This window comes from Excalfactoria chinensis, chromosome 23 (genome assembly GCF_039878825.1).
Source record: "Excalfactoria chinensis isolate bCotChi1 chromosome 23, bCotChi1.hap2, whole genome shotgun sequence".
NCBI classification, from domain to species: Eukaryota; Metazoa; Chordata; class Aves; order Galliformes; family Phasianidae; genus Excalfactoria; species Excalfactoria chinensis.
The window spans coordinates 1,155,651-1,165,739 of record NC_092847.1 but is presented as its reverse complement, the minus strand read 5'-3'; the positions used below and the strand labels follow the sequence as shown (position 1 = coordinate 1,165,739).

The following is a 10,089-nucleotide window of genomic DNA, read 5'->3' as shown; positions in this document are numbered from 1 at the left end:
GAGGTCGGGAGGATGGTGGCGCATGCGCGGTGCGGCGGCGGCTCTTGGGGCGCTCGGCCCGTGCGGGGGGCGGTGGTTGCGGTGCGGGGTCCGCCGGCTGTCAGCGGGCTGCGTTCCGTACGGCCTGGCTCACATCCCCGCCCCCAGGGTCCCTCCGCCGTGATCACAGCGCTGCGGTCCGCTCCTTCATCGCCCCCTTCCCGAAGTGGGGGGGCTCCGGTAAGCGCCGCCGCCGCTTCCGTGCCCCTCTGCGGGGGTGGGGGCAGCAGCGGGGCCGGGCGGGTCCCTTTGTCCGCTCCGCGATGCGGGACCACCTGGCGGCGCTTCTCCTTCCTCCTCCTCGATGTTTATCCTCTCTCTGTCCCCACCTGCGGCTCTTGAATCGCTCCCACTTTGCTTTGGGAAGCAAAACCAAGCGGCGCTCCGCTGGTGGGAGGTGGGGGGGGGGTGGTCAATGGGAGCGCTGCCCGGCTGAGGTTTCGCTTTTATTGCCTCAAATCATTCGCGTTTTGGTGCGTTTCGGTCAGCAAAGCCCGCAATACACGCCGAGTCCCGGCTGTTGGATGGGTGTGAAGCGAAGCAATGTGAGCGTTCATCCCTCCGGATCGGGGGGGATTTGCAGTGTAAAGGGAGAGATCTTCAAAGCAGCAGCGGTCCCTCTCCTTCCTTGGGTGCTCTGCTGGCTTTTGGGAGCTGGGTGAGATCGCTGTGTGGGGATGGGAGCTCCTGGGTCTGGAAACTGCTGAGAGAACCCATTGGGAACAATGAGTGCTTTCAGTGCTGCCTGAAGTTGTGGTTTCTGGGGCACCGTGTTTCTTAAGTTTCCTTCCCTCTTATTCTCAGGTCAAAAATGTGCAAAACAGGAAGCTTGACTTTACCTTTATTTTGTAAGGCTTTTTCCCTGCTCAATCTGAGCTCTGGCTGTTTTGAGTCTCATTAACGTCCTCTCCAGTCTTTGCAATCCAGCATCTCCCCCCTTGAACACCTCTTTGGTTTGAGGGTTGTTTGCTGCTCCTGTCACCTGTTCACCTCCTGCTTTCACAGCCATGGCCATGACGGGCCCGACGCCGTGCTCCTCTATGAGCAACCACACCAAGGAGAGGGTGACGATGACGAAGGTGACGTTGGAGAACTTCTACAGCAACCTCATAGCGCAGCACGAGGAGCGGGAGATGAGGTAACAGCACGCGGGGTGTGGGGCTGCACCACCATCACCTGGCACTGCTGTCACCCACTGCTGCCTTTCTGCGTGGGTTAACTCAACCTATCGCACCCCCTTAAGCTGGTTGGCCATAATATAGCAACTCATTGCACTGACAGGTGTTATCTTTGTTTTCCTTTGGCCAGAAGCCTCTAATTTGCTGCGTACCCTGGAGTTGTAGCACAGGGATGTCTGCAGTGCTCCCAGCTTGCTGTGCAGTCTATAATCAAGAGGTTCAGGGTTTATTTGCCTGCCAAAAACGGAGCTTGATCCAAAGGGATTGCTTGGTAACGACAGTAACTGCAGGAACCTGGACGTAATTCAGACATCAGTATTGTCTTGTGTGCACACTTTCTTCCAAGCTTCACATAGAAGAGAGATTAAGGTCTAATCCAAACAGAAAAGATCACTTGATTGAACTCCTGGCTTTCTATTACAGGCTGTTGTCTGCTCCCAAAACCAAAATGAAGCTTTTTTGTCTTCTGTTTACAATAAAAGCATTGCTCAGAAGTTCCATGTGTTGCTTTGCTCTCCACATGGGTGTCTGTGCAGGTTGGAGTGTTGAGGTGCTTGGGGTTGGTTTGTGCTGAGCTGCCTTATATTGAGTGTGAGAGGAGATGTCTGGGCACTGCAGAGAGGGTGAAAGCAGCTGAGATGGGCCTGATGGTGGAAGTGATAGCCCAGAATATTATCGCATGGCAGCAGCTGTGCAGTGGCACAGGGGCCGGAAGGGGATCTTGCTGAGGATGACTTGCATGAAGTCAGGGAATTTAGCAGGCTTGTTGTGTTGCACCAAAGGAATAAGGACAGGGCAGGAGAAAACAACCCAAAGAAAAGCCCGAAACTCAACCAGCTGTGAATGCGCTCAGTGTTGGAAAGGAGTTCCCATAGATGATCACACCCTCAACCCCTTCACACTGAAATCTTGTGTCCTTCTCTGCTCCCAGATACAGATGTGTCCATGGAAGAAGTGAGACTTTGATGCTGGAGTGTTTATGTGGCTTCGGCCTCACATCCAGCTGCTGAAGATAGGGGTGGGAACTGCCCTCACATCTCAGCCTGTGTTCCATACAGGGACAGTGTGCACCTCAATCAGACACGGGAAACTCCAGCAGGTTTGGATTAGCAGCAGCAGAGATGGGAACCGCTGGAGCGTGGTTAAAGCAGCAGCAGGAGGTTCCTCAGGATTAACTTAGTCTGATTCTCCCTTATCTATCACATGCATTTGTTTATTCCTTTCACAGCAGGCAGAGATGGGAGCTGTGCTGGGTTCGAGAATTCAACTTTCTTCTGCTGTTTATCTTTCCTACAGACAAAAGAAGCTCGAACAAATGATGGAAGAAGAAGGCTTGAAAGATGAGGAGGTAATTAATAAGAGGAAAATCCTTTTAAGTGATAGGAGTGAATTTGGTACCATCTAGCATCTGTACGTGGAGTGACTGCAGAGCTGTGTTTTCTTCTCCCTGAACTCTAGAAAAGGATCAGGAGATCGGCGCATGCACAGAAAGAAACGGAGTTCCTTCGCTTGAAGAGAACAAGGCTGGGCCTGGAGGACTTTGAGTCTTTGAAAGTAATAGGCAGAGGAGCGTTTGGAGAGGTGGGTCCAGGAAAGATGCCTACAAGTATCTTCACGTGATGCTGCTGTTTGCTGGAGGGCTCTTTCCATTGCCATGTATAATGACTTGGGTTTGTGTAGTTGTGGTGGCTGTGCTGTGTCTGACTTGAGCTCTATGTGCTTTCCAGGTACGGCTTGTCCAGAAGAAAGACACAGGGCACGTTTACGCCATGAAAATACTGCGTAAAGCTGATATGCTGGAGAAAGAGCAGGTGAAGAGCTGCCTCGACTAGCAGTTAGGGCCTGAAGGACACGCTGGTTTCCAACCCAAATCCTTTGAGACTTAAGTATTACAATGTAGTGTCCCTTTCTGAGTGGGACACTATGGGTTGGTTTATGTTTCTTTTGCTTAAAATAATGGGGTTAGTGCTGTCTTGCCCTCCTACATGTACGTTAATGTGTGGCAGTCGTTCAGGTACAAGTGTCCAAAGGTAGAAGTTCCAATGGGATCTTCTTTGATTATTAATGGGTCCTTAACATCTGATGTGGAGTTGATGCTCAATAGGATTTCCCAGACTGGGAAAGAACATCCCAGAAAATACAGCAGTACAGATATAATACTTGAATTTCCCGTGACATTAAAGCATTAATAAGACACGGGTTTGTAATTAATGACATGCATATGTATTTCCAGGTTGGCCACATCCGTGCTGAGCGGGACATCCTTGTGGAAGCAGACAGCTTGTGGGTTGTGAAGATGTTCTATAGCTTTCAGGATAAGCTGAACCTCTACCTTATCATGGAGTTCCTGCCTGGAGGTACCTGCACAAAGTCAAAAGGCTGCTCTCCTTCCCTTGGAGGGTTCCTAATCTCTGAATTATAAGTGTAATTAAGGACTGGGGTCCCTAATCCTATGATTTTTACCTTTGCTGTTTGGGGGGGGTTTGCTTTTAGGTGATATGATGACGCTCTTGATGAAAAAAGACACGCTAACAGAAGAAGAGACGCAGTTCTACATAGCTGAGACTGTGCTTGCCATTGATTCTATTCATCAGCTGGGCTTTATCCATCGAGATATCAAACCAGACAACCTTCTTCTGGACAGCAAGGTATGCACTGACAGCTTACCTGGGGCTTGGTAGGAGGAATGCTGCTTCTTCCATAGCCTGGCCTTTACCATGTTGCTGGGGGGAGGAAAAGCCACTAAATCCATCCTGTGTTGTATTCCTGCCTCACTTAGGAGCTGTCTTGTGACCGTTGTTCAGCTATTCTTGGTTATTTCAGCTGCAATTTGAAATACACAAGTTTCAGTTCTTCACTCTTGGTCAAAGACGTTTCCTTTCTGTCTTGCATCTGTTACGCTCGCCTTTGCCAGCTATTGGGCAGATGATCATATCAAATGTGAAGCATCTAACTGCTCTGTTAGTGAGACTGAAAGTAGAGATATCATCTCCCTCAGAATCAGGATGTCTTAAGGCTTGTCCTGTTATCTGTTTGCATCAAGTGGTTACTGCAGGCACTCTGCAGAAGGTTTGCTTGTCTCGCTGCCCTATTGCCTGCTACAAGTTGGCTTAAGGTTTAGCTAGTTTGGAACAGGGCTTTTCTCTGGATAGCAGTGATGAGAACACTAATAGCTCAGTTCTGTGTTCGCAACCAGTCTGAAGCTAAAACAAGGAGCGTACAAAGAGCACATCTGTTCCTTACCAAAATAAAGGGTCTGTAAGAAGTGCACAGCTTCACTTGCCATGGTAACTCTCACGCTGTTGTTGTACTTTGGGCATTTTCCTTTCTAGGGCCACGTGAAGCTCTCAGATTTTGGGCTGTGCACCGGACTGAAGAAAGCCCATAGAACAGAGTTCTATAGGAACTTGAACCATAGCCTTCCCAGTGACTTCAGTAAGTGATTTGGCTCCAGGGTGGTATCTGTGGACTGGCTCAGGTGTGTGCCTACCTGGAACTTGGTGTGGTGGTCATAGAGGACAAGTGGGTAGGGATGGTAGGAACCTCTGAGGGCACAGCTGGGCCCCGTGCTGTTGGAAAGGAGACTTTGAGTGTGATGCTTTTGGTGTAAAACTGTTGGGTGACCAGAAGGATTGAAACGTTCCAATCCCTTTCAGCTTTCCAGAACATGAATTCCAAACGGAAAGCAGAGACGTGGAAGAGGAACAGACGGCAGTTGGTGAGTACAAGGCTGCACCTGTTTGGAGGTGTTCTCTTCTGAGCTGTTGCTCTCCAATAGCACACCCTTGTACATAGCAGCCATTAATCCAGGGCTGTTCTGAACAGCTGGGAGTCGAGATTTGTGATGTTTTCCTTTTACAAAGGAATGATTCCTCTTTGTCCTTCATCCAGCTGCCAAGCAGTTGTGCATGAGATAGCACTGCACTGATAGCTGGTACCTGCTGCCTAAAAACCATTTCCAAGCAAACAAAGGGCTAATGATTATGTGTAGACAAAGGTACCTTTCCAGTTTTCCCAATGGTATTTTAAGATTCCTTCCTGTAAACAACTCAGTTTTGTTATTTCTTTGCACATCTTGATAGAAAGCCTTTTAAACAACTTTGCTGAAGGGTCTTTTAGCCAACCTGGTGTCGCTGTTGTTGCTCAAGTTCCTTATCATATCTAATGATACATAATTCATGGTATCCATTTCAGGCTTTTTCTACTGTGGGGACTCCGGATTACATTGCTCCTGAAGTTTTCATGCAGACAGGCTACAACAAGCTGTGTGACTGGTGGTCGCTGGGGGTCATCATGTATGAGATGCTGATTGGTAAGAAATGCTCTTAAAGCATCTCCCCTTTGTGTGGTTTCTCAGATGTGTTCTGGTGTCCTTCAGTAACTGAAGGGATGATTTTTGCTTTACCCAGGATGGTTTGTTTTCCCCCATCCTCAGGTTACCCACCTTTCTGTTCCGAGACTCCTCAAGAAACTTACAAGAAAGTAATGAATTGGAAAGAGACCCTCACGTTTCCTCCGGAAGTCCCAATATCTGACAAAGCCAAGGACCTTATTTTAAGGTGCTCATTACATGGTTTGCCACTTCATACAGTACTAACTTGTAAGCTGTGCTGTATAGCTTCCATAGTCAGCTTCACATGGCGGGGAAAAAAGCCCTTGTGATTTTGACTGCTGCACAGTCTATGCTCATGTATCACAAGCTGAACTCCCTCATCAAATACATTTGTCTTTCGGAGCTCTCATTGGAGCACTGACTGCACTGTGTTCCCATGGAAGCACTGCTGCTCTGGCAAAGTGAGAATGTTTCTACTTCCTATTTAGTTAGGAAGTGACTTCATCTTTTGGCCAGAACTGGCTACTGAACATAGCAAGAGCTGTGACGTGGTCTGTGCTGGAGCACGCAGCATCCCAGCGCATGCCAACTCTTCCATGTTTATATAAACACCTGATATTTTCAAGCACTAACCCCATTTTCAGGATGAAAAATATCAGCGTGTAGCTTTTAGGCTTTCTATGTTCTCTGCTGTGTGGAGATGTACCACATCTGACCCGCAGCATTTGATGTGACGTTGCTAAGCATAACTTCATGCCGTTGTCTTTGAAATGGGAGTCTTCAGCCTTATTTATGTGTTGTGAAACTGGTGCTATCAGTTTGGAAAGCCATTCCATTTCTAGATGGAATGCTTTCATTTTTTTCCCTTCATGTTCATTCTTCCTTCCATCCCAGATTTTGCTGTGAATGGGAGCACAGAATTGGTGCATCTGGTGTGGAGGAAATAAAGAGTAATCCATTCTTTGAAGGGGTTGATTGGGAGCATATAAGGTAAGATGCTTTATAGAAGAACTCGCTGCTAGTCCTGCTGAGCATCACCGAGCAGCTTGGCTGGCATTTTTCATGCCTAGATGTGGGTGAGAGTATGTATGAGTCAGGCTGTATCTGAAGCTTGCTAAGGTCTGGGGACTGTTGGTCCCTGTTGGTCCTTGAATCTGTTAAGTAATGGGAAGCGTTGGAATCCTGCTTTCTTCTGCCTTTGAAACCTTAATGTTCAATCTGCTCTTCTTGGCAGGGAGAGACCTGCTGCAATTTCAATCGAAATTAAAAGCATCGACGATACCTCAAACTTTGATGAATTTCCAGAGTCTGACATCCTGAAGCCAACAGGTAAATGGCTTTGATTGCGTATGTAAATGGTTTGTTCCTTTAAGCACGCGACTGCAGCTGTTGATTCAGAGCGAAGAATGGAGTGCTTAAATCTGTATCTCTTTAGAAGCCTCCTCTCCTACCTGCGATGTTTGGTGCATGTTGGGGGGAAACACTGCATTTCCAAACGATGGTTTGTTGTTCTATTGTCTTCTCAGTGGCAACAAGCAACCACCCGGAGACAGACTACAAGAACAAGGACTGGGTTTTCATCAATTACACCTATAAGCGTTTTGAGGGCCTGACAGCCCGAGGAGCAATACCATCCTATATGAAAGCAGGGAAGTAATTAAGCTTTACCTGGGACAGCTTCTGAGCCGTGGATTTCTCTCTTTTTTTTTTATACCTTTTTGGGTTTTTACCCATAAATGAACTTTTTTTTTTAAGCAAGAAGTTACTTTTTTTATATTCAACTCGAGGGCTGTTACCTCTTGGAGACTTCAGGATGCTGTTCTGTTACATGCTCTGGCTGTTACAGAGGATTTGCTCTTTCTTGCACCATTGCAAACTCCCACAGGCCACATGCCATCACTGCTGCAAGCGCGTTCCGCTGCTTCAGGAGCAACAAGAGTTAGTTTCCTTTCTAAACTCTTCACCAGATTTGTCCAGTCCTTTGGGAGATGGAAGCAGCCCTTCGTGTGACGTTGCAGAGCGTGTGATGTCCGCGTGGGCCCTTCTCCAGTCCTGCGTTAAGTGATAAACTCAACCAGTTCTATCAGCAGTGTTTTCCTGGTGGCAAAGGACTTCAGTGCAGAGGAGACGAAGCAATAATTAAAGCTGGAGGCAGGCAAACTATCTAGGAGGAGACGACTTGTATTGCCTTAACTTTACTTTGTAGCGGTGGGTATCCTTTTTCTTTCCTATATGATGCTACTTGGAAGCCTCTTCAGCAGCGTTTCTCAGCTCCGCAGCAGTGGCCTCAAGTTGCAGCGCACTTTACTTTTGGTACTAAAGCAAGCGACTCCTCAAAAGCCATTTAATATTTTCCTTTTCCTAAATGAAAAGCAAATTGCACAACGCTTTTTCTTTTCCAGACAGCTCTAAGAGAAACGAGGAGCTTCTTCCACCAGGCACCACCAGTTCTCGGTTCCTGGATGAAAGGACACTCCTATAAGCAATGATGGATAATGAAGACTACAGCTGGATCCGGAGTTAGAGCAGAGAGATGGAGGTTAAAACAGCAGTGGTGGGTGTGTGGGTCCAGCTGGGTCGGCCACGGGCTTCCTGCTGCTGCCATCTGTTGGCCGTTTTGAGACGGGCATCTTTATCGGTGGTTAAAATCCTCTTCTGTGGCCTTCTTGCTCTTGGTTTGGAGCAGGAGCAGCTGTCCCTGTGGTCTCCAAAAGACGCTGTGCCTCACTGGGTCGGGTTTGGGGTGGTTGGACCCACAGCCTACTCACATTCTCACCTCGTGTCATTTATCCAAGTTCTGATCAGGCTGCTCTCTGGGAGAGCCCCAAAGTGCCTTTCCTTGTCTGAACATCTCTGGGCCCACACCTGCATTTTGGGAGGGAGGATCCAGCCTCAGCTGAGCTTTTGGTAACTTCTTGTTACCAATCACAAGCTCCACTTTGGCCCCGTTCTGCAGTTAGTTGGCCCTGTTCTGCATTTAGCTCTGCACTTCCAGTGGCAGGCAGTGTTACCTTTTGGGCTTGCTTGGTACCAGCTTTGTCATTTGCAATGAGATGTTTGTAATGAGGTCTCTAAAAGCATTGATCGGTTAGAACTGTCTTTGTTGGTGCTGAACACTAATGGCATAGCACGGCCAGAAAAGCTATTGAGAAACAAAATAAAGAGAGCAGTGTTCCAAAGCAATAGGGAGGCTCTGTTACACTTAGTCCTTACTTTCTAGATTAGGATACAAAAGAAAATAGGGTTTGTTGTGAATTTGTTTTAATAGGTGCTTTTAAGGACTCTTCACATCGATGTCTTTTGAACTGAGTGCCATTGTGAGGGCTTGACTGGGGGACTGGAAGTTGTCTGTATGTAGCTACGACTGGGTGGTGACTTGCTGCATCCTCTCCCCAACCACCCCTTGTGCTTTTGGGATGCATCCCAGGGGTTGAACTATTTGCCATAAGCAGCTTAGATACCGGTTGGATCCTAGAGAAGCTGAAATACAAGGAGAGCCTTAATAGAAGCACTGCAGGCAGTAGAAACTACTCACGAATAAGGGCTAACTGAAGTCACGATCAGATTGTCCTGCCCTCATCCCTGCAGTTTATTTTGAACCATTGGAAAATATTGCCTTATAAACCATTAGGGAAGTGAGAGGTATCAATACTTAAACATTCCCAACAGCTTAAGTTACTGCCTTAACACCTCAGAAAGCAAAACCCTTTGAAGCTGCAGGGGATGAGGATGAAGGATTTGGGGGCAGTAGTGGCATTGTTGGCCCTTCACTAAAGGGACAGATGGACATTTTATGTATAAATACCAAAGATAAGAGAAGCTGGACCACTCGAAGTTGTGACAACTTGCTGTGAGAACCTCTACAATAATACCTACATTTTTAGTACATGTTTTAAAGTCTGAAACCTCAGTTTTGAGATAAAGCTTTTATAAGGCATTAAGGAACAGTCGGGTACCTCATTTCTGTGCCTTTCAGTAGGAGCCACAGGGCTGCATAGAATCCTCTGAAAGCCTTGGACATCCCTTTCTGCTGGTAGGTTTTGTATCACAGTCACACCTGTTTCCAGGAGCTGTGCTTTAAGATCCCTGTATGATTGTTCCCTCTCCCCCTCTGTTAGCCAAACCTTTGTATTAGCTGCTGGTCTGTGGCTTGAGCTCATGTGCATCTCATATGCATCTCATGTGCATCTCTTTTCAAGCTGCTAAGCAGGACCATGTTTGTTTTTTACCCAGCTGGACTTCTAGGAAAGATCCTAACCTGAATTTCCAATGCATCTGAACTTGAACTGTGCTGCCACTTCCTCTTTCTATCACGCCCAGCATAAACCTGCACCAAGTGTTTCTTATCACTGTGCCCTGACTCTGCCTTAAGCTGTAATTTGAAGTGTTTCCTGTAAATACTTTGAGAGCTGTTACTGAATTGCACTGTAGAATTTGGCAGATGTATCGAGCAAAGGCAGGGGAGCCAACTTTGTATGGAACAATCTTTGCATTGGGGTATGTAAATAAAATCCTCTTAGTAAACACACATTTGTCAGT

The 10,089-nt window shown here is 47.3% G+C and overlaps 1 protein-coding gene across 2 annotated transcripts; it reads left to right on the top strand.

Annotated features, from left to right (window-relative positions):
- Nucleotides 1-10,071, top strand: STK38 (serine/threonine kinase 38). Of its 2 annotated transcripts, XM_072356017.1 has the most exons (14): nt 1-219; nt 1,045-1,177; nt 2,514-2,565; nt 2,676-2,798; nt 2,945-3,028; nt 3,451-3,574; nt 3,711-3,865; nt 4,550-4,652; nt 4,874-4,935; nt 5,412-5,529; nt 5,653-5,776; nt 6,445-6,540; nt 6,785-6,879; nt 7,077-10,071. In XM_072356017.1, the coding sequence occupies exons 2-14, from the start codon at nt 1,047-1,049 to the stop codon at nt 7,205-7,207; spliced, it is 1,398 nt and encodes a 465-aa protein (XP_072212118.1). In that variant the 5' UTR covers nt 1-219; nt 1,045-1,046; the 3' UTR covers nt 7,208-10,071. The 2 variants fall into 2 exon arrangements, with proteins under 2 accessions (XP_072212118.1, XP_072212119.1); XM_072356018.1 differs by lacking the exon at nt 6,445-6,540 and having other exon boundaries at nt 35-219.
- Nucleotides 10,072-10,089: the final 18 nt, after the last annotated feature.

Excerpts from the sequence above, each read along its gene's own strand:
- STK38 (XM_072356017.1), top strand. The coding sequence starts at position 1,047 with ATGGCCATGACGGGCCCGACGCCGTGCTCCTCTATGAGCAACCACACC. Across the intron at positions 1,178-2,513 it reads CACGAGGAGCGGGAGATGAG|ACAAAAGAAGCTCGAACAAA; the intron begins GTAACAGCACGC and ends TCTTTCCTACAG. Across the intron at positions 3,575-3,710 it reads CATGGAGTTCCTGCCTGGAG|GTGATATGATGACGCTCTTG; the intron begins GTACCTGCACAA and ends GTTTGCTTTTAG.